The 26,942-nt window shown below is 39.3% G+C and overlaps 1 protein-coding gene across 2 annotated transcripts; it reads left to right on the forward strand.

Moving 5' to 3' along the window:
- Positions 1-763: 763 nt before the first annotated feature.
- LOC144980044 (mediator of RNA polymerase II transcription subunit 22-like) lies at positions 764-26,728 on the forward strand. 2 transcript variants are annotated; one of them, XM_078927517.1, is made up of 5 exons: positions 764-922; positions 18,505-18,719; positions 22,297-22,451; positions 24,888-24,968; positions 25,572-26,728. In XM_078927517.1, exons 3-5 carry the CDS (start codon positions 22,311-22,313, stop codon positions 25,788-25,790), a joined length of 441 nt encoding a protein of 146 aa, XP_078783643.1. In that variant the 5' UTR covers positions 764-922; positions 18,505-18,719; positions 22,297-22,310; the 3' UTR covers positions 25,791-26,728. The 2 variants fall into 2 exon arrangements, with proteins under 2 accessions (XP_078783643.1, XP_078783642.1); XM_078927516.1 differs by having other exon boundaries at positions 789-922; positions 22,297-22,463.
- Positions 26,729-26,942: the final 214 nt, after the last annotated feature.

Below are 26,942 nucleotides of genomic sequence, written 5' to 3' on the forward strand. Positions count from 1 at the left end.
CGTCAGCCACAGTGCAGCGCCGCAAATTGAGCTAGGACGAGGTGACTTGCTCAAGGCCACACAGTGCAGCGGCGGGTGATCGAACTCGGTACCTTTGGGGTGCGAACCAAAGACCGAACCGCTGAGCCACGCTGCCCCTAATGATGATGATGATGATGATGATGATGATGATGATGATGATGATGATGATGATGATGATGATGGGAACTAACAAATTACACAGGCATCTAACATTGAAACATTCCATATTCAAAGCTAACGTTTTACTTTACTGTAGGGTAGTGTTCATTGATAGATGGATGCGTGTGTGTCATAGAAATAGCCATAGTGTCTGTCTGTCTGTCTGTGTGTGTGTGTGTGTGTGTGTGTGTGTGTGTGTGTGTGTGATATTCAACCTTTAGTAGGTTTAATGAAGTCTTGTCACACACGCGTGATACACCTACACGAATTTCCCTGCCACCCAGACACACTAACATCTGACAAGAAATGAGGGCTGTGGAAGAACCACAGACTACCGTGTGCAAACGTTGGCGATTGGTATCGGATGGCAAACTGTGATCGTTTGATATGATTCGAAACACTCGTTACTCGTTACCCCTCAACTCGCTCGGATCGTGATCGTCTCAAGTCTCAAGATCGTCTCAAGCTCGTCTCAAGTCTCAAGATCGTCTCAAGCTCGTCTCTACTCGTCAACTCGAATGATCGTTTTATCAACTCGCTCTTCCGGAATTGAGATCGGACGGTGACTCGTGGCTTCGCGCTCGGATGTCGATCGAGTAAAAGCGATCGAATAACCCAACACTAGTGAGAATCAAGTTGGGAAAATCAAAAGTAAACAATAGACAAGACACCCTTTTTTTTCTCTGTGACTTGTAGACTGTAGAAAGATGTGTTTGTTTCTGCTCATATTAAAACGTTAAAGGTAACTAATGCATATATACCGAGGGCCGAAAGGCGTTTTGCTAAATTATGATATATCTAATTCAGAAAAGTGAGTGGAGCAGGCACTTATGTTGGTAACAACAAGATATGAAGTGAGTAGAAAAGTGCCAGAAGACAATAGAGAATAAAATTTATTTTTTTTTTTTTTCGCGGCGGTGGTGGGGTTTGAACCTGCGACCTTATTAGTACGACAACTCCGCCTGGCAGGTGAGAGCGCGGCTCTCGTGTGAGCTATCCACGAACACAAAATATTCGTTTCAAACCCAAAGTCATTTCTAGATCCCTCTCTCACCCACTTCTTGAGATCGCCGATTCGTTCACCACCATCGCGAAGTAATTTTGACCAGCAGTTAAGCTTAATAGCCAATATTCTCATCACAAACATATAACATAGAAACGATTGAGACATTGAGTATGCTCCGGTGTATGGGGTGAATTTTTAATTCAGAAAAGTGAGTGAAGCAGGCACTTATGTTGGTAACAACAAGATATGAAGTGAGAAGAAAAGTGCCAGAAGACAATAGAGAATAAAATTTTTTTTTTTTTTTTTTTTTTTTTTTTCCGGGCGGTGGTGGGGTTTGAACCTGCGACCTTATTGGTACGACAACTCCGCCTGGCAGGTGAGAGCGCGGCTCTACGTGTGAGCTATCCACGAACACAAATATTCGTTTCAAACCCAAAGTCATTTCTAGATCCCTCTCTCACCCACTTCTTGAGATCGCCGATTCGTTCACCACCATCGCGAAGTAATTTTGACCAGCAGTTAAGCTTAATAGCCAATTTTCTCATCACAAACATATAACATAGAAACGATTGAGACATTGAGTATGCTCCGGTGTATGGGGTGAATTTTAATTCAGAAAAGTGAGTGGAGCAGGCACTTATGTTGGTAACAACAAGATATGAAGTGAGTAGAAAAGTGCCAGAAGACAATAGAGAATAAAAATTTTTTTTTTTTTTATTTTTTTTTTTTTTTCGCGGCGGTGGTGGGGTTTGAACCTGCGACCTTATTGGTACGACAACTCCGCCTGGCAGGTGAGAGCGCGGCTCTACCGTGTGAGCTATCCACGAACACAAAATATTCGTTTCAAACCCAAAGTCATTTCTAGATCCCTCTCTCACCCACTTCTTGAGATCGCCGATTCGTTCACCACCATCGCGAAGTAATTTTGACAGCAGTTAAGCTTAATAGCCAATATTCTCATCACAAACATATAACATAGAACGATTGAGACATTGAGTATGCTCCGGTGTATGGGGTGAATTTTTAATTCAGAAAAGTGAGTGAAGCAGGCACTTATGTTGGTAACAACAAGATATGAAGTGAGTAGAAAAGTGCCAGAAGACAATAGAGAATAAAATTTTTTTTTTTTTTTTTTTTTTTTTTTTTTCCGCGGCGGTGGTGGGGTTTGAACCTGCGACCTTATTGGTACGACAACTCGCCTGGCAGGTGAGAGCGCGGCTCTACGTGTGAGCTATCCACGAACACAAAATATTCGTTTCAAACCCAAAGTCATTTCTAGATCCCTCTCTCACCCACTTCTTGAGATCGCCGATTCGTTCACCACCATCGCGAAGTAATTTTGACAGCAGTTAAGCTTAATAGCCAATTTTCTCATCACAAACATATAACATAGAAACGATTGAGACATTGAGTATGCTCCGGTGTATGGGGTGAATTTTTAATTCAGAAAAGTGAGTGAGCAGGCACTTATGTTGGTAACAACAAGATATGAAGTGAGTAGAAAAGTGCCAGAAGACAATAGAGAATAAAATTTTTTTTTTTTTTTTTTTTTTTTTTTTTTTTTTTTCGCGGCGGTGGTGGGGTTTGAACCTGCGACCTTATTGGTACGACAACTCCGCCTGGCAGGTGAGAGCGCGGCTCTACCGTGTGAGCTATCCACGAACACAAAATATTCGTTTCAAACCCAAAGTCATTTCTAGATCCCTCTCTCACCCACTTCTTGAGATCGCCGATTCGTTCACCACCATCGCGAAGTAATTTTGACCAGCAGTTAAGCTTAATAGCCAATATTCTCATCCACAAACATATAACATAGAAACGATTGAGACATTGAGTATGCTCCGGTGTATGGGGTGAATTTTTAATTCAGAAAAGTGAGTGGAGCAGGCACTTATGTTGGTAACAACAAGATATGAAGTGAGTAGAAAAGTGCCAGAAGACAATAGAGAATAAAATTTTTTTTTTTTTTTTTTTTTTTTTTTTTTTTTTCCGCGGCGGTGGTGGGGTTTGAACCTGCGACCTTATTGGTACGACAACTCCGCCTGGCAGGTGAGAGCGCGGCTCTACTGTGTGAGCTATCCATGAACACAAAATATTTGTTTCAAACCCAAAGTCATTTTTAGATCCCTCCTCACCCACTTCTTGAGATCGCCGATTGTTCACCACCATCGCGAAGTAATTTTGACCAGCAGTTAAGCTTAATAGCCAATTTCTCATCACAAACATATAACATAGAAACGATTGAGACATTGAGTATGCTCCGTGTATGGGGTGAATTTTTAATTCAGAAAAGTGAGTGGAGCAGGCACTTATGTTGGTAACAACAAGATATGAAGTGAGTAGAAAAGTGCCAGAAGACAATAGAGAATAAAATTATTTTTTTTTTTATTTTTTTTTTTTTTCGCGGCGGTGGTGGGTTTGAACCTGCGACCTTATTGGTACGACAACTCCGCCTGGCAGGTGAGAGCGCGGCTCTACCGTGTGAGCTATCCACGAACACAAAATATTCGTTTCAAACCCAAAGTCATTTCTAGATCCCTCTCTCACCCACTTCTTGAGATCGCCGATTCGTTCACCACCATCGCGAAGTAATTTTGACAGCAGTTAAGCTTAATAGCCAATATTCTCATCACAAACATATAACATAGAAACGATTGAGACATTGAGTATGCTCCGGTGTATGGGGTGAATTTTTAATTCAGAAAGTGAGTGGAGCAGGCACTTATGTTGGTAACAACAAGATATGAAGGTGAGTAGAAAAGTGCCAGAAGACAATAGAGAATAAAAATTTTTTTTTTTTTTATTTTTTATTTTTTTTTTTCCGCGGCGGTGGTGGGGTTTGAACCTGCGACCTTATTGGTACGACAACTCCGCCTGGCAGGTGAGAGCGCGGCTCTACCGTGTGAGCTATCCACGAACACAAAATATTCGTTTCAAACCCAAAGTCATTTCTAGATCCCTCTCTCACCCACTTCTTGAGATCGCCGATTCGTTCACCACCATCGCGAAGTAATTTTGACCAGCAGTTAAGCTTAATAGCCAATATTCTCATCACAAACATATAACATAGAAACGATTGAGACATTGAGTATGCTCCGGTGTATGGGGTGAATTTTTAATTCAGAAAAGTGAGTGGAGCAGGCACTTATGTTGGTAACAACAAGATATGAAGTGAGTAGAAAAGTGCCAGAAGACCTGCCAGGCGGAGTTGTCGTACCAATAAGGTCGCAGGTTCAAACCCCACCACCGCCGCGAAAAAAAAAAAAAAAAAAAAAAAAATTTATTCTCTATTGTCTTCTGGCACTTTTCTACTCACTTCATATCTTGTTGTTACCAACATAAGTGCCTGCTCCACTCACTTTTCTGAATTAAAAATTCACCCCATACACCGGAGCATACTCAATGTCTCAATCGTTTCTATGTTATATGTTTGTGATGAGAATATTGGCTATTAAGCTTAACTGCTGGTCAAAATTACTTCGCGATGGTGGTGAACGAATCGGCGATCTCAAGAAGTGGGTGAGAGAGGGATCTAGAAATGACTTTGGGTTTGAAACGAATATTTTGTGTTCGTGGATAGCTCACACGGTAGAGCCGCGCTCTCACCTGCCAGGCGGAGTTGTCGTACCAATAAGGTCGCAGGTTCAAACCCCACCACCGCCGCGAAAAAAAAATAAAAAAAATTTTATTCTCTATTGTCTTCTGGCACTTTTCTACTCACTTCATATCTTGATATATCTGTAACCAATTCTGGAGCTCCAACTTCAACAAAAAGTTGCCGGGAGTGGGAGACCGGAGTGGAGACTGGAGGCGGAGGAGAATTGGGGAGGCCTTCCAAAAGCTCCTCGAGCTAGAGCATTTCTTTCAATTTGTATTTTCACCATGGATCTTTTGTCATGCGTTTATATATTCAATTTTAAACTCTAGATCAAACATTATTGGTATCTCTAGAGAGCTGCGCCGGGGTTATCAATAAATCAAGCCAATATACTTAGCTTCTGGGCCATTCCACGTCAAGTGGACCAAGGGTGGGAACCACACCCCTTTTAATTTTCCTCAAACTTGGCTCAATTGAAGATACTTATGAGATATGAAGAAAACCTAATTTTCAGTTCAGAATATGGATATTTGAATTTTTTACAATTTTTTGAAATTTTGTCTCAAAACGTGTCAAAATCAAATTTGCTTGTGGGTCCATTTTTGAGAGGCTATAACTTTTTTATTAATCAAGTTAACTCTCTCAGATTTGGTAACCCTGTACAACTTTTAGCATAGATTACAAAATAGTTAAAAATAGCTTGTAAAAAAAAAGAGACAAAATTAAAGAAGAAAAATGACTTTTTGCCGAACCTGACTCTAAAAGAGGTAAAAGAATAACAGTAACAGATGAGATTAAAGGAAAGGTAATTGAATTTTTATAACAACAATGAATATTTGCGGCTGTGTCCTGGAAAGGAAGACTTGTCTTTCAGTCACAAATGATGGAGAAAAAACTGAAGTGCAAAAGTGTTTGATACTTGTTAAATTGAATGAACTACATGCACAACCTTTTAAAAAGTACCCTCATATAACTCAATGTAATATTGGTTTATCAAAATTCTGTGAACTCAGGCCCAAATGGTATATTGCTGTAGGACCAAAAGTAATGCATCCAGCTTTTGTTAGTGAAATGCATCAAAATTCAAAGCTGGTCCTCTGGATCAATTTAACTAATCTGAATAATTACGTAAAATAGTGTGCAATATTGAAAATCCAGAATGTACAGTTCATCGTTGTGAAAAATGTCCTGGAACAGATAATCTGAAAGCATTTCTTAATAATCTCTTTTCTCAAAATGATCTTGATCTCAATGATATGCTTACATTCAAACAGTGGTGCATACTGACAGAGCTACTTTATTAATACTGGAAGATACTGTTGAAAATATTACTGATAAAATCTGCAAAACAATTCATGACCTTAGACTACATTGTTTTATTGCACAGTCTCAAGCTGCATGTCTAAACCATGTGAAAGACACCCTGAGTGATAATACCATAGCCATAGTTCTATTAGGTTTTACTGAAAGTTATTCTTTTATCATTCAAGATACTGTCCAGGGGCGTCATTGAGACAATACACAATTGACACCTCATCCTTTTGTTGTATTACTGGGAGAATGGAAAATTAAATCATATTAGTATTTTTATCGCTAGTGACTATTTATCACATGACATTGCACCAGTGCACACAATTATGAGACAGATGGTGGGACATTTGAAGTCATCTCTCCCGAGCATAAAAATAAAGTGATTTACTTCAGTGATGGAGCAGCATCACAATATATAAACTATAAACATTTTCAAAATAATGTCATCATCATGATGATTTGGGATTGCATGCGGAATGTCACTTTTTTGCGCAATCCATGGGAAAATCGCCTTGTGATAGAATTAGGAGAACTGTGAAACAGTTAGCACTTTGAACAAGTCTACAAGCTCTATATGACAACCAGATCTTATGCCCAAAACAACTTTGTGAATGGTGCTCTAGCGACATACCTGGCTTAAGATTTGCATATGAGACTTTTACTTCTAAAGATGTGGAAGCTAATTCTATAACCCCACTCCATGTTTTGAATTAGCACAGAGAATTCTTGGAACACAGAGTCATCAGTGTTGTTTTAGACCAATATCTATTTAAAAACTATCTTTTAGTAGAATTTTTGTGGATCATGGCACTAGCAATTCATTTCTTGATATGAGTATGAGTAAGGATGTCAACCAAATTTTTTTTCGAGTAGGCATGTATGTATGCTACAGCGATTTATGATCAGGAATGAAAGTGGAATATAGTAACTGTAGTTGACCTCTCTGAGGAAAATTCTGATGTTCTAATCAAGTTAATGCATCTTGAAAGTCACATCTATATTGGCCACAAAATGAAAGAAATGCTTTCAGATTGTCTGTTGCACATTTTTCACAACGACGAAGCATACATTCTGGATTTTCAATATTACACACTGTTTTATTTAGTTATTCAGATTAGTGAATTTATCCCTAGGTACAGCTATATATGATTAATTTTGAATTTGGATGCATTTCCCAAACACAAACTGAATGCGTTCCTTATGGTCCCATAGTAATGCACCATCGGGTCTAAATTCACAGAATTTTGATAAACCAATATCATATTGAGGGTAGGTACTATTTAAAAACTTCAGCATGCAGTTCATTCAAATTAACAAGTATCACACACTTTTGCACTTTCGTTTTTTCCCCATCAATTGTGACTGAAACACAGTCTTTCTTTCCAGGACACAGTCGCAAATATTCATTGTCGTTATAAAAATTCAATTACCTTTCCTTTAATCTCATCTGCTATTCTTTTACCTCTTTTAGAATCAGGTTCGGCAAAAAGTCATTTCTCCTTCTTTAACTTTCTCACTTCTTTTACAAGCTATTTTTAATGGGAGAACATTCCAGCACACAAAATGATAAATCTAAAGGAGCTGGATAATTTTTTTTTCCATTCATGCCACCCTGATATTTCTGAATGAGTGTTTAGCCCACAATTATTGAACTGTTAATGCATTATTTCGCACTTTTTTCAAAAATAAATAAACTGAAAGCATTGAATTTATTAGCTTTTAAGAGTTTGTTAGAAGCCAAACATTTTAAGCTTTGTTTGTTATCTATGCAGTGTACTATAAGTTGATTTTGGGGGTTTAAATAATTTATTGAGTTATGCCCCTTTGTAACTTAAAGTTGAAATACTTAGGTTCTTTGCAGGTGATTTTTACCATGAAGCACCTTAAAATACAAGGAAAGCTTCCATGTGCTTATAGAAATAGTGTATCTGCACAATATATCGAATTTTGAAAAAAATCCCAGCCGACATCTTTGACCGTTTTGAGCCTTAAAGTTGACAAAAATTTGCGATTTTGGTGCACGTCGCGTTACGCTATGCGTTATTGTTCGAAAAATTATAGTACCAGACCCATATTTTTGCTAAATTATGTTGGACCATATGTTATTTATTGAGATACAAATCATCAATGACCAAAAATGAAAGATTAAAGTCATGAAAAAAAATATTGAAAAAATTCATTTTTTTGCCGAACAGCATGGGGAGCCATATTCAAGGGCAGATAACTCCAAAAGTTCATAAATATTTTCATTTTCCTTTAAATAACTGTAATCTATGCTAAAAGTTGTACAGGATTACCAAATCTAAGAGAGTTAACTTGATTAATAAAAAAGTTATAGCCTCTCAAAAATGGACCCACAAGCAAATTTGATTTTGACACGTTTTGAGACAAAATTTCAAAAAATTGTAAAAAATTCAAATATCCATATTCTGAACTGAAAATTTGGTTTTCTTCATGACTCATAAGTATCTTCAATTGAGCCAAGTTTGAGGAAAATCAAAAGGGGTGTGGTTCCCAATTTCCGAAAATTTGGTCCACTTGACATGGAATGGCCCTTCTTTAGTCTTTACAATTACAATCATTCGTTTGGACAGAAAAAAAAAAACCCAAAAAACTTAACGCTTACCGTCAAAAGCAGTTTAGATTTGAAGATGCATTTTTTTTCTATCGAAAAACATTTGGTACTAGACAATCCTTGATGAATTTCAAAAGTTGTGTTTGAAATTATATAGTAAATTTTCATGATTCATTCCTCGTGAAATCGTGGAGGCTTACATCTGTTTACAAGGTGCCGTCGCAAAAAAAACCCAAAGGTTTTTAAAAAAGTTTATTGAGAAAAAGATACGGAAATAAGTGTCCCTAGATAGGTATACGGTATACAATTTGGTGCATAAGTGCAGTAAAAATTGGTGCGCAAAATTAGTTCGTAGCGGGTGCAAGGCTCCGTGTGTGTGTGTGTATGTCTCTCTCTTTTTTTTTTTTTTTTTTGGGAGTGCCTACGTACACGGTGACGGAGCATCTAGCCTCAGGATCTACGTACACGTTAAACTGGTTTACCGTTGCAACACAAGCAATAGATGGTCCTTACTGTCGTGACCGCTCGTGTATGTGTGTGTTATTTTTTAAAAATCAAAACAATTGTGTTCAATGTGTTTGTTGTTGTTTGGCTATTAAGTTGTTGTTGTGAATTGTTCTCATGCTGGGTAACCTTGGGTGTCATGGTGAGTTCCATTCACTGTTTTGTGTTGTTTCTTCCCGTGAGTTTGTGACGTCACAAGGGGTATAAAAACGGGGTTGCCTTCCTTTTCCAAGCTATTCTTACTATGAAACGGATAATGGATGTTTGATTGAAGTTAGTCAAGTGTTGACTCTGTTTCTTTTACCGGATGAACATTCCCGGACTAATCGCGTAACTACCCACTTCAGTGGCGACTACCCACTCATGTGGAGATACATGCCTTGTGCATATTATTTATTTATTTTATTTTTCATCGTGAATGAGATGTAAAAAATCTATTCCCGGCACAATTTTAACCAATAATGGCAAGATTCCATCTTACACTCCCCAAACTCCAGTCTTAAGATTATCATTAAAATTCAAGCTTTGCGATTTATAGTTTGATTGAAGCCCGAGTCGAAAGATACTCTTACTGCTCTATTTGTGGAGACGATTTATTCTGCATAAGCAATCAGGAAGAAAAAAAAGTCAGTGTCACTGTAAGAGGTTAAAATTTCATGAAGTACGCATCGTGAAGCACCTCTGTAACTTTAACACTCCTTTGATCTACGTCATCAGGCAACCCATTGTTTCTTTCATCTTTTCCCATTCCCCCTTACCATCCTCTCATCCCCCCCCCCCCCGCCCATCTCTCTCTCTCTCTCTCTCTCTCTCTCTCTCTCTCTCTCTCTCTCTCTCTCTCTCTCTCTTGTCATAGTGTTATCCCTTCCCCTTCCCATCCTCATTGTAAACTGAAAACGTTTTGCTGTTTGCATATACATGTATGATTGAAAACCAAGACATCGGGTAATGGGTGTCTAATGCCAAAGTATAGATTCTCTCTTTGGCCAATTTAGTCACGCATGTGGCAACCCAACTATTTATGTTCTGCCTATAACACACAATAAGTGGGATTGTGGGGGTGGGAACAAAAGAAATCAAGGTCATAAGTTACTGTGCACAAGAGCTGTATCGGAAATCGGTTTCTGAGGGTCTTGCAAATACCAAGTCTTTTATGGAAAGTTTTTTTCGAACTCCAAGACGCCCGGTTTGTTCTGCTATCTTGGCACAAACGAAACATATATGTCTTGATTTGTGACCTAGTTGTCTCATTTTGTGACCTGGATGTATCGTTTTGTGACCTAGATGTATCCTTTTGTGTGTGCAAGCCATGCGGGTCAGTACAGCGATAGCTTGCCAGTTGAGGAAAACAAAAAGGAAGAAGCAGCGTATCCGCATTTGAAAAAACCCCCCAAAAAAACTGAAAAAACTCCCGAAACAACTTAACCTTTTAAAGGAGAATATCAATCTTACTTGGACCAACAATAAAATCTTAACGTTTTCATCTGAAGACAAAAAACAAAATACAATTTTAAAACTTGAGCTTTTATAAAGGGCAATATCCGCCCAACGTGCTCAAAAAGCTTTTTATCAATATTCTTACTGCTCTAATGGTGGAAACTTTTTTTTTTTCTGGGTTAAATAATAATATAAATGGAGACTATTATTTGAAAACAAAAAAATATCAGTGTCACTGGCAAAGGGTTAATTGCAGTACTCCTGCATCCTGTGAGACTCCTACGGCAGTTGCTAATCATAAAAAAGGAAATAGCAGTCAACAATACTAAGTTGAAAAAAAAAAAAGGAGGGGGTGGGGGAGAGAGAGCAAACCCAGTAGCAATGCAACCTTTTAGCAGCGAAATTCGATCTTTGACATAACACCAAATCTTCTTTCATTAAAAGACAAGTAACAGACAAGTAACATTTATGACATCATTTGTACTTAACAGAATAGATTACTGTAACGCTCTCTTACAATCGTCACCAAAATATATAATTAGACAGCTTCAGAAAGTGGAAAATAGAGATGCTAGAATGGTGACTGGTTGTGGGGTGAAAGAACAAGTAACCATGATTTTAATATCTTTGCATTGGCTCCCTGTTGACAGCCGAATTATATTCAAAATTTTATGCTATGCTTTTAAATGTTTTAATAAGACAGCTCCTGTTTACCTACTAAACATGGTTAATTTCTATGTGCCGGAGAGAGAACTTAGATCCAGTGGTCATGATCTCTTCCAGGTTCCTCGCTGTAGATCGTCTTTTAGTGAGAGATCTTTTAGCCAGTCGGCACCCGTCCTATGGAACCAACTGCCTTCATCCCTCAAAAAATGTCCAACTTTTGAAAACTTTAAAAAGAAACTCAAAACATATCTCTTTAGGAAATCATTTGATGTTTAACATTTCTATTAGGCCTACTAAATATCCTAAATTTTCATCTTGTAGCACAGTGCGTGGTAATTAAATTACAAATTGATTAATGCTATTCCACTTTGAGAGATTTTATGCTTAAATTATCGATTTATTGTTGTGTTTTATTTGCATTGTAAAGCGCCTCTGAGCACATTGTGGATCTAGGCGCTATATAAATTCATTCATTATTATTCATTGTTCAACAGCAAAACGATTATAGATAATTGAAGTCCGAGTTGCGATAGTCTGACTGCTCTCTTGGTGGAAACGCTGTATTCTCCGTTAACAATAATAAAGATAAAAGCAAACCATTATCTGAAAGCAAAAAATTAGCTTCGCTGTTAAGGGGTTAAGAACACCTGCGAGCATCCTGGACATGCTCTACGTCACCAAGGTCACCAAGCGACACGTCTCCCTTTCGTCTTCATGAAACCCCCCCCCCCCTCCACTCTCACGGTGGTGGTGGTAGCGGAGAAAAAAAAGGCCCTTTTCCTTTCATTCAATCAACTTGACTGCTGTTGTGGACCCTAGTCCTCTCTACTAGTACAAGAAATAATACTCACTTTTTTTCTGCTCCAACGAAAATATCTACCTCCCACCTGTCTAATTATTTGTAGCAGATGACAATTTTCTCAAAACGTGACCATGAATGCTTATTTACGGCATTTCCTTTAAACCGTGTAAGCAACAAAATTTCGGTTTCATTCGACTCAACAGGTCAGATAGGCCGGTATTTTTCAATGAACTAAAGTTCTGAAAAATCAAAATGTTTCTTAGAAAGTTGAAAGATGCTAGTTTTTGAAACAGAGGTAGGTTTTTAAAAAAAATATTTCTCTTTTACGTGAATGCGTGCTCAAGGCAGCAGCTTCTTATGGTTCACACTATTATGTTATGACGATCGACCCAATCAGCAAAGTCCGGTCCGCATTCGTGCACCGTCGCCAACCCGCCTGGTAGCATCGTCACAACACACCTTTCGACTAGATGCTCTGCAGTTTCGGGTTCTTGCCCACAGCGTGGACATATTGGACAGGAAGTTAGACCCCACTGATGTAACGCACCGGCCGTTAGGCAGCTCCTCGGCCGAAGCCGATTCGCAGCTACCCAGTGTCTCCTCTTACTGGTATCAAAGCCTGGCAACTTCTCACCAAGCTTAGAGGAGTGTAGGTCCCCGCCCCCACGAGGGATTGAATTCGTCCAAACCGACTTCCATCTCGTATGTGCAGCTCTGTCCGTAGTCAGGGATTCTGCGTACAAGGGTTGCCGGGACTTATTTCGGCTAGAAACGGGGGCACCGTTCATTATGCGCATGAGAGGGGTATCCCCATTCCCTCTCTCTTTGATCTTACTCAGCCAGTTTCCCGTAATGGTCTCCCTCCGGACATCGGGGGGCTGGATCGCTGCCATTATCGGGCCCCATTCTCTAGGGGTTGTTGCTAGCGTTCCCGACACTATGTGCATCGACTTGCGAAGTTTTACATCCACCTTCTCAACGTTTCTGCTTCTACCCCACACTGGAGCGCAATACTCCGCCGTGGAATAGCATAGTGCCAGGGCGGATGTTCTCAGGAGCGCTTGGCTAGCGCCCCAAGTCGATCCCGCCAGCTTCCTCAGAAGACTGTTGCGTTTCTCTATCTTCCGGGCAACCCCTTCGAGATGAGCCCGATAGGTAAGGCTGCGATCCAACGTCACCCCTAAATATTTTGGACGCAGCTCGTATGGGAGTGGCTGGTCCCCGACTAGGACATTCAGTTTACGGGTGTGCCAACCACTGCATAAGTGAAATGCAGTGGCCACGGTTTTTGAAGTGTTCATCTTCAGGTACCACTTGTCAAAGTAGGATTTGAGTCTGGTGACGTCCTCGCTGAGTACGCTCTCGAGACGGGTCCACACTTTACTCTGAGCAACGAGTGCCCAGTCGTCTGCGTATCCTAGCCTCAGGAGGAAGTGTTCGGCATATCGCTAATGTAAACGTTAAACAAAATTGGCGCAAGTACCGACCCCTGAGGGACCCCATTCTTCAATTTCCTTACTTTGCTCGTGACGTCTCCCAGCACGACGTGGAATTGCCTTTCCCCTAAGATCGAAGAGAACAACTTCAAGGTCTTTTTGCACCTTATGATTTTTGCAAGTTTGAGCATTAACCCGTCGCACCAGACCGTATCGTACGCCGCTGATAGGTCTATAAACACAGCACCTGTTTGCTGTTTTCTCTCGAACCCGTGCTCAATATGCTCTGTAAGGGCAATGACCTGCTCCGTGGTGCACCTCCCTTCCCTGAAGCCTGCCTGCTCAGGTGGCAGGGCAGCGTCTAGGACCGGCCCCCATCGGTTTAATAGAACACGCTCCAACAATTTGTAAAGACAGCTCAGCAGCGATATGGGTCTGTAACTGTCTGCCTCCTTCGCCGGCTTCCCTGGCTTCAGGATGGCAACTATCTTCGCGTGCTTCCACACTTGTGGAAGCTTTCCTTTTGCAAGGATGTCAGACATTGCCTCTGCTAGCCAGGCCCGTGCCCTGGGGCCCAGATGCGTCACCATATCGGGATATACACCATCTATCCCTGCTGCTTTGCCGTTCTTCACTTCGCTAATGGCTGCACCCACTTCTCGGGGACTAACGGGGCCGTCCAGTCCGACTCCTGCGCAGGTAGCGAGTCCAAAATCGTACGGTACGCCTTGCGGACACCGCGCTCAAAAGCCTGATTAGGGACCCGCTTACTACGGTTCTTAATGTTCTTGGCAATTGTGTCTGCCTCGCATTCCGGTGCAGCCTTCGCAAAATTCCGATCTGGGTCCAATTTCTTTATCAAACACCAAGCGTGGCGGCTGAAGTGTGTAAAGTCGAGACTTTCCACGGTCTCCTGCCACCGTTGCTTCCTTCCGTCTGCCAGAGACTGAAGTAGTCTATCGGCTGCGTCCTGGGACTGGGTCTGCTGGTACTCTCGGTACAGCTCTTCCGACTCTGCTGTCCAGCAAGGGGTGTAGAATTTCCGTTTGCCCCGTGGAATAGAGCATTGAGCGCTCTTAACCAGTAGCCTACTAAATCTGGTTATATTCTTGGACTTGGGAGGAATGACAGGGCAGACTTGCTCGATATAGGTACTGAATTCCTCCCAGTCAGCCTTCCTGAAATTCCATCTGCAAAGTGGGAGAGACTGCACCCTCGGTATTGTCACCCCAGCTGTGACAAGAACCGGCCTGTGCTGGCTATGCGGAAAGTCCCCGAGGACTGTCTGCTTCACCTGCAGCGGTTCACCGTTCGCGCCTTTCGTTACGAGGGTGAGGTCTGGAGTATACTCCTTCTTATGGCGGGTACCCCGGAAGGTACCCTTGGCTGTAGGATCGTACACTAGGTGTAGATCATTACAGTCCATCCATGAGCAGAGTTGTCTTCCTGCCTCGTTGCAGTCTCGGTAGCCCCATTCGTGATGGTGGCTATTAAAGTCTCCCAGACAGATGGAAGGATGGCTGACCACAGGTACCGGTGGTGTAGTCCAAGTCGCTCTAGGTGGTTTGTAGATATTATGCAAACACAGTTCACCTACTTCCACGGAAATTCGGTTCACCCCATTGCTGTCCGTTACGCTCTCAATGACCCTTACCTTCGATGGCTCTTTAGCGTAAACGCTAACCCCTCCTTTGAGCCTCGAAGTGTCCTCGCGTTGGACCACCGTATAGCCTGGGATCTGGAATCGGGAAGATTGCGCGCCTGAATAAAGGTGGGTCTCCTGTAACAGGAGGATATCTACGCAGTGAACGGCCAATAGCTTTGATTAAAGCTAATTTTTTGCCATACTCTGGCTCTCGACGTTCAGGGACAATATGTGCGTCAGTTCGCCATCCCCGTCGATGCATTTTCCGATCGGCAGGCTGCGAATCGATTGATGCATGGGACGTTTGCTTTTTTCTCGGACTTGCCGACGACCCTGGCGACACGAACGCGGTATTATTTGGCTAGGCGGCAGACCGCTTCGCCATTGACGGGACTGATTGGGACTCGACCCGGGATGGTCTCGTGACGGTCGACCGGGATTTACACCTTTGCCCTCCCGTGTGCCTCAAGCCCCCTCACCACTGCAAGGTAAAGATCCACGAGGGGGTGCTCAAGGCGAATTGGACATTCAGGAGGTTGGTAAGCCAAAGGCGAGGCTCTCTAGTTTAGTTAAAGTTTAAACTTTCCTAATTTAATTGACCATTGTTTCGGAAGCAGTCCTAGGTTTTTTTTTTCCTATTAGTTAGCTTGAGATCGGAGATTTTTTTTTTTTCTATTAGGGTTTGTCATAAGTCTTAGTAAAGGAGCTAGAGTGTTTGTTTTTAAAAAAGAATTAAAGCCTATTTATTGGTTTGTGTATGTTCTTTTTGTCATTTTTCTTCCTATTTTTATGAGTATGAGTTCATCGTAGAGGGCCGGTGGCCCGTTGATGGTCTCTGGATCCGTCTCCACCAACTTGTGGAGGTCGAAAGGCTGACTGGCTTCAATGGGAAATCGGTGCTGTATTTTAGATCCTGCAGGAAACTGTCAATTTGGCTTTTAAAGCTGTTTACCGGGCGCTTAAATGACCTTAATAGTGTCGGAAGCGCCGTTAAACACCTTTAAAAAAAAACAACAACAAAAAAAGCTGTTTATTCTTGGCGCTGTAACTATTTTTTCAGGCAGGCTATTCCATGTCTCAACAATTCGTTGACTAAAGAAATTTTTTCGGATGTTTAAACGGCAATTTTGTTTGGCAAGTTTATAACAGTGGCCTCTTGTTCTTTTGTCCTTGTTAAATGTGAGGTAATCTTCTACTTTTACTTTGTAGAGACTGTTGGTCAATTTATAAGTTTCAATTAGATCTCCTCTGAGTCTTCTGTACATGAGGCTAGGGAGGTCTAATGCTCTGAGTCTATCTTCGTAGCTGAGGTTTGAAATTTCGGGAACAAGTTTGGTGGCTCGATGTTGGACATTTTCAATGAGTAAAGCATCTGATTTATTGATGGGGGACCATACACACGTTTCCATATTCCAAGTGTGATCGCATTAGACTTTTAAAAAGAGTGGTTAATATGGGTTTGTCTATATAGTCGAAAGATCTTCTGACAAGTCCCAGGATTCTATTTGCTTTGTTAACAGTCTTTTCACAGTGCTGGCTAAAATTCAATTTGGGGTCCACATATACACCAAGGTCTTTTTCACATAAAGTACTTTCCAAATTGATTTCAGCTCCCTTACTATCCTTCATCCTGTAGACATATTGGCTGTTGTTGTTTCCTAGGTGCATAACCTTGCATTTATTTGCATTGAAACGGAGTTGCCATTTTTTAGACCACAACTGAAGTGTGTCTAGGTCATCTTGCAGTCGGTCAGCTTCTTTGACATTATTTACAGATGAAAAAACTTTGGCGTCGTCTGCAAACATTTTTATGAAGGAGTTTACTGCTTTGGGCATGTCGTTTACATAGCATCTGAATAAAACTGGGCCCAAGACACTACCTTGGGGGATCCCAGATAGAACTAGTTTCCATCCTGATGCTTCACCATTGATCACTACTTGCTGTTTTCGGTTTAGCAGAAATCTTGCAGCCATCCCAACACACTGCCACTAATTCCATATTGTTCAAGCTTATAAAGTAGACGTTGGTGAGGGACAGAATCAAAACATTTTGCAAAATCTAGGTAGATGGCATCAACTAGCACACCATTGCCAAGCATTTGAGTCCATTCTCAAATACAATCAAGGAGTTGGGTAGTGCAAGGACGTCCACTAACAAACCCATGCTGGTTATGTGACAAAAAGGGGTTCATAAAGTTCATTATGGCTTCTCTAAGACAAGATACCATTTGCTTGCAGATTACTGTGGTCAAGCTTACTGGTCTGAAATTTGATGGGTCCGATTTTTTACCTTTCTTGTAAATAGGACATACTTGAGCATTTTTCCATTCGATTGGGAGTGTCTGTTCAACAAGTGACCTATTAAAGAGTAATGTCAAGGGCTTGGAAAGTTCATTACATGCCTCTCTCAGTAATTTAGGGTGGATCTTGTCTGGCCCCATTGCTTTAGAGGGGTTTATCTTTTTTAGGTTTTCTAGGACCTGCTTTCAGTGATAATGGTATATTATTATATTATTTTCTTCATTTTTCTTTCATTATCATTTTCTTCAGTATACTTTTTCCATGTTTTATCATAGTAATTGGACATTGTTGTCACACTAAACTTACAAAAGTCAATGCAATCAATGCGAAATTTTCTGAGCGATATATAGCATGACCTAGCAGGTAACACTAACACTATCTATACTAGATATCACTCTAACAGAGCGACACCTAATGTCTGCCAACGTTTTAACCAGCCAGGATTACCTAACGTCATACCATAAAAAAAGTCCCTACTTAAATGTCAGCATCTGTCCTTGGTCAGTTCTGAAATGGGAATGGTGGACTTTTCTAGAAATTATATAACACTTTCAGGTCACAAAATCCGTCAGTTACTTACAAAGGCAAATATCAAATGAGAGAACATGTCGCAGCCTTTGAATTGTCATACAGAAAAGATGCAGGGAGTGTGCCATTCTCTTCTCTTTTGTCTTGTCACTAATTTAGCTGCACTATTCTGTATGACTTGTAGGTGCGAGATTTTATCACGGCTTTTTTATGTCTGATAAAAGACCATTGCAATAGTCTAGTCATGATAAAACAAGAGTTGCGACGAGTTTCATTGTTGCATCTTAGGTAAGAATAAGAAAATCTCTAATGGTAGATATTTTCTTAAGATAATTTGTAAGAGTTTTACAGAGGCTGTGTACTTGCATTTTCATAGAAAAATCATGTTCCAGGAATACCCCAAGATTTCTAATGCCTATTGAGGGCTGAATTGGACAACCATTTATATTCACACTATGAATGATGTAGAAACCAGCTGTAATGTACTCTACTTTTACATTTTTGTCTCTTGTCAGGTGGTATATATCAAAAGCTTTCAGATGTCAAGGGTGAAAGAGAATCAGAAGTAGGTTTCCCATGTGACGTTGGATCAAGCAAATAATTTAACAGAACTGGACTTCAGATTTATGATTACAATCATCGTGTAAATAAGAAGAGACCCCATTCTTCCACTGTCCTCACAAAATCCTCCGCTTCTTCATCCATTAAGCTTGTTGACTTGCCATAAGAGGTAAGAAATTTGATTTTATGTCTCAAATGATGAATGTATTAGAGTAACTGAAATAACCGGTAATTAAATTTAAGCTTAAATTATGTTGACACAAAGTAAAGAACATCAGTGTAGGCCGATTTAGATTTATTGAAATTCTATGTGTCATGCACTATTTTGTGCAGCTATGTGGTCTAGTGGTATGACACTCGCTTTCGGATCGGAAGGTCCAGGGTTCGAGCCTCGCTCGGAGCATAGTTGAGCCCTTGGAAAAGGCTCTTTACTCAATTTCTCTCACCATACTCTGATGCAGTGATGCCAAAACTCCGGTTTCACCGGTTTAAAACTCCAGTCTGAAGCAAAAAATTCCGGGCTCCGGGCAACTTCCGTCAAATTCCGGTGAGGTCAGTTTGTTCCAAGAATGCCCCCCCCCCCTCCCTCCAACCACCACATCATCATCACTGCCACTAGTATTACAACTATCATCACTACCACTACTACTGCAACCACCACTACATCATCATCACTACCACTACTACTACAACCACCACCACATCATCATCACTACCACTACTACAACAACCACCACAACCACATCGTCATCACTACCACTACTACTTCAACAACCACCAATACCACATCATCATCACTACCACTACTACTACAACCACCACCACCACATCATCATCACTGCAACTACCACTAGTACTACAACCACCGCTACAACATCACGACCACTACTCCTACAACCACCACCACCACATCATCATTACCACTTCTACAACCACCACCACCACATCATCACTACTAATACTACTACAATCACCACCACTACATCATCATTACCAATACTACTACAACCACCACCACATCATCATCATCACTACTATTTGTACTACAACCACCATCACAACCACATCATCATCACGATCACTACTACTACAACCACCACCACCACATCATTACCACTACCTCTACAACCACCGCCACCACATCATCACTACCAATACTACTACAACCACCACCACCACCACCACATCATCATTACCAATACGACTGCAACCACCACCACCACATCATCATTACCAATACTACCACAACCACCACCACCACATCATCATCACTACACAGTATACAACCACCATCACACCACATCTCATCACTACCACAGTACTACAATCACCACCACATCATCATCACTACAAATACTACTACAAGCACCACCACCACCTCATCTTCATCAATACCACCACTACTACTACTACAACCACCACCACCACTGCCACATCATCATCACTACCACTGCTACTACAACCACCACCACCACCACATCATCACTACCACTACTACTACAACCACCACCACCACCACATCATCATCACTACCACTGCTACAACAACCACCACCACCACATCATCATGACTAAAAATACCTACTACTACTACTACTACTAATAATAATACTAATACTAATACTACTACAACAAAAACCACCACTACAACATCATCATCACTACCACTACTACTACAACCACCAGCACCACATCATCATCACTACCACTACTACTACAATCACCACTACCGCATCATCATCACTACCATTTGTTCTACAACCACCATCACCACCACATCAACATAATTACCACCACTACAACATCCACCACCACATCATTATCATCACGACAACAACTACTACAACTATACCACCACCACATCATCATCACTACAACTACTACTTCAACCACCTCCACCACCATGTCATCATTACTACCACTACAACTACAACCACCACCACCACATCATCATCACTACCACTACTACTTCAACCACCGCCAGCACCACCACCATATCATCATCATCATCATCACTACTACTACTACTACCACAACAACCACTATCACATCTTCATCATCACTACCACCATTACTACAACCACCAACACCACATCATCCTCACGACTACCAGTCCTACAATCTCTACCATTAGGTTTTGGAGCTTTACTTCATTTGAAATAAGGAAACTTTGGGGTTGTATTTGGCAATGTGTTTATGTATCATAATATAATCCTAATCAGTTATCTACAATATGTAAACACAATGCCAAATACCGTTCCAATTCCTTTTTCTTGTATGCGGAAATTCCTCTTTCGGCATTGAAATTCCTACGAGTGGTGTCTGAAACTCCTGTGAGCCAAATTTAAAGTTGGCGTCTCTGCGGATGTAAAATGAGTACCTAGTCGTTAACAGTGTTGTCTCTGTCCGAAAAAATTGTAATATAGCCTACAGGCATCATGTCCCGTCCTGCATGTTAAGTGTTGCTGTTGGCCAGGGACCCCTTGTAAAGCGCTTTGAGCATGTTTAGTGGATATTGCCCTATATAGATGCTCTATTTTTTGTTTGTTATTTCCTTCTTTTTCGAAATTCTAGACTGAGTTCTCTGCAATGTCCTTAATCTGACTCTATGTTGGTTTGACCGGACAATGAAAGAACTTTATACTTTAAGATGTCTGAATTTACTGGTTAGGGTTTTAGACCTCCCACAGTGGACAGAAAGGTTACTTGCTAGGTCTTCTATTCCCCTATATCTGTTTTCCAGTTTTCTTTCTGTATTTGTCTTGGAATGAGTTACTTGGTATTGTCATAGCCCAGGTCTGAGTTCCTGGTGGTTGGGGGGGGGGGGGGGGGGGGGCAGTTAGTCAGATGTATTTTGATTAGTTTTTGGAGATTTAAACATTTTTTTTTCTAGTAAATCATCTGTTATGTTCTTTTATATGTTTTTGTAAGTATTTGATGGGGTCCTGTGCTTGTGTTTGGATGGGACTTTTAGGTGATCTTAGTCTAAGCATGTTGAAGGTCCGATCCTCGGAACCTAATTCTGCTTCCTGTTTGAACCAGTCCCCTTAGTCTTACTTTATCTTGGACCCTTTTAATTGTACATCTATAATTCTTTAACTAAACCATTTTTCTTCCATTTTATTGGTGTTCAAATGACCTGAAAGTGTCGCAAGCATAGTAAAATCATTTAAAAAATGAACTAAAGAAGTCTGAATTATGAAATGTGTATTGAGTTAATGATTTATGAATGGGTGGGATTTCTCGAAATCTCATTTACTAATTTGGATAATTTTGATCTATAACTGGATTTTCTATCCCGTGTTTAGATGATACAATACCAGATTGATGAAAATAAATCCTAACTTGTGGGACTACAACAAGATCTTTCCCCAGTTTTTCCTTTAGTTCTAGGTTTATAAAAATTATGACTGTCAGGGGCTAGAATGTAGATTTCGTTTAGGTTTATGAGGATGGACGTTCTTAAATGTACATTGGGGCAAAGTTTGGAATGTTTTAAAAATAATGGTGGATATTTTATATTAGAAATTCTTTTTTTTTTTTCAACTTGTTACCAGTAGAATCTTTTAATAGCAGTCTTGCAGTGTCAATTTTAGTTTTATTGATAACAGGCCATGTGGTATTGTTTTGGACAGTCTGAACTGGTTTAATGTCATACTGAAGAATATTGGGTATTAAAGAATGACAGTAATGAAGTCTATAGAGAACCATTTATTAATTTACATTTTTTTTCCCCACTACTCTCAGTGAAATCAGCTTTGATGCCCATGGCGACCAATCAAGCCCCAAGTTCTTCCCTACCTCAAAACAAAGAAGCACAGCTGCGATCCTACCAGGTTCATTTGAAGGACAGTATACGGTCCATGTTTGATAATTTCACTGAGATTATCAAACTGGCGCGTGTAAGTTCCAAGGTATAATATTAAACTGTTTATTTTCTTCTCTCGTGGCTGTGGTAGTCGTCATTGCCATGGATGATGATACACTGATGTTCCATTATGGGTGTTTTGATTGGACATTACTGGTGGAGGATGTCGTTGCTACTAAACCTGGTTTTCATCATCATCGTGGTCATCATAACTACTACCATTACTACCACTACTACTATTATGACTACTACCCTGGTTGGTTGGTTCAGGAGTTGTATCTTGTTTATAAACAAATCTGGTCATTACAGTCAAAACTGGTAAAACCGAAATTCAAGGCTTTTAGTTATCTGTATAGGTTAAGATATATTATTGTAGTTTATTTTAATATTTGAAATATTTGAAATTTATCCAGAGATATGATTACTGCATGGATATTACAGATTTCTATTACAATTAAGATATACAATAATTTCACATTAAAAATTTTAACAATGTTGCACAATGCTATTTGAGCCTGTGCCAGAAGCTGGGTCCAAAACACATGCCGGTACTTTGACTTAACAATCTACAATGAATTCTTTATCTTTTTAATCCAGTTCATGTTCTTAGCAATATTTTCCTCTATTGTGATAATGACATAAAGAGAATTTAAACGAGTTTACAACACTTATCCTCTCAGTTTTGATCTGATCACAATTCATTTTATAGTGATATGTCGTCATGGTTATGCACACAATTTGTTTATTTTAAATTTCAGGCAGAAGTTGAGTGCATGTGCAGTTTTTTATATGATGATATACACATTCCTTTTTTTGGTTTGTTTTTGTTCTTAATTGTGTAAACAATATATGAGAAATAAATCATTTCACTGTAGCTGTAGTATAAAGATCAATGCTTTTATAGTACCTATTGAGATTTTATCAGCAAAACTTAGATGAAAAGGAAATTGTGAAATGTTTTGGCTAATTATTTTTTTCAAGAATTTCAGTCTTTTTCGGCTTATTCTGTTTTCACTGTACTTTTAAAACCCCCTAACAAATTGTTCATTTTTGTTGTTGTTGTTAATGTTAAATTGTGGAATGTTTGCATTTGTTGCTCTGTAGTCAGATCACTTTTTACTATTAGTTTTAGAATTTGGTTACAAGTAAGTGCATTCAATAAGGAGAGTGGTTTGTTTTTTTCTTAAACTTTGGTGGTCCAAAACTTTATTTATTTATTTAATTATTTTTTTTTTTTTACAATAGTTGATATTGGCAATCAATAGTGACAGAGTTGTAATTGTAATTGTTCTATATTATTATTATTATTATTATTGTTATTATTATTGTCGTTGTTGTTTATGTTGTAACAGTGGAATTCATATAAAGTCAACACTCTTAAAGTCAATTTTTGCGTCAAGTGAACACCTCAGGTTGGACCCAAATTTTCTGTTCCTTTTCCGAGTGTGTTCCATTCATAATGGATAAAGTCAACCAATCCGTCTGATCTGACAGTGTTGCCGTTATCAGGATTCCACTGTATTGTGATATAACAAAGATGTGGTGGTTATAATAAAATACATATACATCTTATTCAATCAAATGGTCTTGGGCTATGTATGACATGAAACTACATTATTGTTTTAATCATTTTAGGTTCTCTCTCCCTTAGCAAGTAAAAAAACGGTTGTGCTTTATCAGACCTGCCAATAGTTTGAAAAAAAAATAAAAAAATTCATAGACTTACAAGTTTTTTTGTGTGAAAGTAGCCTCTATTTTTAATTAGATAAATCTCTATCAGACTATGGCAATTTTTCTACATTTTTGCCGAAGTAAGATTGTTAAAATTCCTTTGTAGTTTAGGTTACAAAAATCATACCACAGTTGTTGATGATGAGTTCCATACAATGCAGATATGGGATATCTTTATTTGACTGGCTGTAATATAAACATATATGGGTGAGGAACAGATGTTTTAGCATAGGTCATTCCAGCTGGAGCCCAATACAGCCTTGTTTTTTAAACTTTATTTTGTAGACCTCTAGATTTATTTTCATCATAGACACTTTTTGTTCCTTAGAACTCTAAATGAAGTGTTGAAGAGAGAGTGAGAGAAAGAGAATAAGTAGGAGTGAAATATCTGTTCAGTGTTATAGTTATCATATAACTTTATAACAAGTGTAGGTAACTAAATGACAAATTGCCATATTTATGGACAATAAAGATATATTATTATTATTATTAATTATTAGGGTGATTCATTGAAATAGATAGGAATAAGGAATAATTTTTGAAATCCGCTTATGACATAAATGTGACTCTTGGCGTAAAAGTTGGCAGGTCTCATTTATAGTGTTGCAGCTAATTAATTTAATTAAGTAGTATTTAGTAAAGAAAAACATTGCTCTTTTTTAAATATAGTTTTTTTTTTGTTTCTGCTATTTTCCCCTTCATTAAAATAATATTTCATTTCTTTTTGAACATGATTTAGATTGAAGAAGATGGGCAATTGCTGCGAGCAACACAGATAGACCAGGACCATTATGAGATGCAGGTCAGAGCAGCTAACATTGTAAGTAATGGTAAAATACTTCGATTTTAGAAGGTGCGGAGTATGAAACTATTAACAATACTTACTAAAATATATACAGTAGTGCATGACCATAGCGGGACCATCGCTACAGCGGGACCATCGCTACAACGGGACCTTACACAAACCAGCGAGTGACATAGACTTGGCATTGTCTCTCTCTCTCACCACCCAGGACTAACACGTTCACTTCCATCTGCCTTTGTTTCGCTCGTGTCTTCACACACACCTCTCGTGTCTACCCGCACTTCTTTTGCCGCTTGCTCTATTTCTTTGTTTGTCCCAAATGTTCTATTCTTTACTTGTGTTCAGGCAGTGTTGATTTTATCAGAATTCCGTTGTATCATTTTATTTTATTTAAACACCTTTTTTTTTCATTTCGGTCATCAAATATGGACGATTTAAGATGATACTCAGCTTGTTAAAAATGATTAAACCTAGATCCTTGAAAAAAAAATAACATTCCATTTGTACAAGTACTTTAGATTTGTATCCATCTTCGTCAAGGGATAAAATGAAAGAAAACAAAAAAGTTTCTAATTTAGATATCTACACCATTTACTTTTACTTTTAATTTATCAACAGGTGAAGGCGGGAGAATCCTTGATGAAATTAGTGTCCGATCTCAAACAATTTTTGGTGCTCAACGATTTCCCATCAGTAAACGAGTCCATTGCATACAACGCCCAGTTTTACAAGGAGATGCAGAATAACATTGACAAGAAACTGATTGTGTTGAGGGATGAAATGGCTTCGGACTTGTACGAGTTGGAAGAGGAATATTACTCTTCTGTATATAAATGACAATTATATTATATAAAGATATTTATTTTGATCTTAGATAGTCTTATGTCAAGTTCTTTGTAATATAATGAATTATTATCCTTAAATATTATTAATATTTTCTTGAAATTCAGAGAAAATAGAGCCTTTATGTTCACTTATTCCACCAGCAGGCTGCATGGAAACAAATTTCCATTCCATTCTCCTATAAATGAAGTCAACTGTTAGGTGCCTTATTTTTCCCCCCAAAAGTCTAGCTATAACTTTAAGCGCTTTGAGGTTTCAATAAAAGGCAGTATAGAAATATTATTATTATAATATTCGTCACTTCCTGTAGCCTGGTATTCATCAATAGGTAATGAGTAAAGGTAGGTTGCATTCGTGAACTCATACAATACCATATCCTTGGCCACAGTGCTTAAGGCAGATTCCCAGTCTTTTCATTGTAAATATCTCCTTCCAAAAGTTTGATAAAATGATGTAGAGTTACAATACAATCTTTGACTCATGCCACAACCTAAATAAATTACTCAAGGTTTGAGGTCGTGATTGGGCACCTCATCATCAATTCCTTAGGAAAGCCAATTTGCACACAGAATTCCTCTATCCATCCAGTAATGATAAGGTAACTTGATCAGTTAAATCTGGTAGTCTGTACTTTGCGATAGACTGGCATTTGGTCCAAAGGATAGTTAGCAATTACTGTCCATTTAATGCCACAGAAATGAGGATAAACTCTTGATACCAAGGGTTTTATGGCTTGGATCTAAAGGACTACTTTTACTTGTTGACATTTTGATCTAATGTAACTAACAAAGGTTTAGTGGCATGGCAGTTAACCTTTTTCTTCTAAGCAAAATAACTCAAAAATATTCAATGACACGTAAAACACCTTTGTCAAGGCGAAATCATATCCTGCCTTTAAAGGATAATTGTAAAAATAAAATTTGATGTTTTCATTTCACTTGTTTGGGATTTCTTTTTTTTTTTTAAGGAGCATTCACAAGTATTCAAGTCTTTCTTAATTTAAGTTCAACATAATTGAACAATTTTGCTCGATTGCCTTTTCATATTAAACATGAAAATGTAGGGAGGATGATTACCAATGTAGAACACAACTACCAAGGTAGAAGCTGATTTGTGCTACGGTGTAGCCTGGAGGCCATTGAGTAT

Source organism: Berghia stephanieae, chromosome 9 (assembly GCF_034508935.2).
Source record: "Berghia stephanieae isolate SIO BIC M18660-M18661 chromosome 9, UCSD_Bste_1.3, whole genome shotgun sequence".
Taxonomy (NCBI): Eukaryota; Metazoa; Mollusca; class Gastropoda; order Nudibranchia; family Aeolidiidae; genus Berghia; species Berghia stephanieae.

What these genes read in the sequence shown, in the direction of transcription:
- LOC144980044 (XM_078927516.1), top strand. Translation starts at nt 22,311, where the DNA reads ATGCCCATGGCGACCAATCAAGCCCCAAGTTCTTCCCTACCTCAAAAC. An exon ending in TGGCGCGTGTAAGTTCCAAG is followed by an intron (nt 22,464 to 24,887) that starts GTATAATATTAA and finishes AACATGATTTAG; the next exon opens with ATTGAAGAAGATGGGCAATT. An exon ending in AGGTCAGAGCAGCTAACATT is followed by an intron (nt 24,969 to 25,571) that starts GTAAGTAATGGT and finishes ATTTATCAACAG; the next exon opens with GTGAAGGCGGGAGAATCCTT.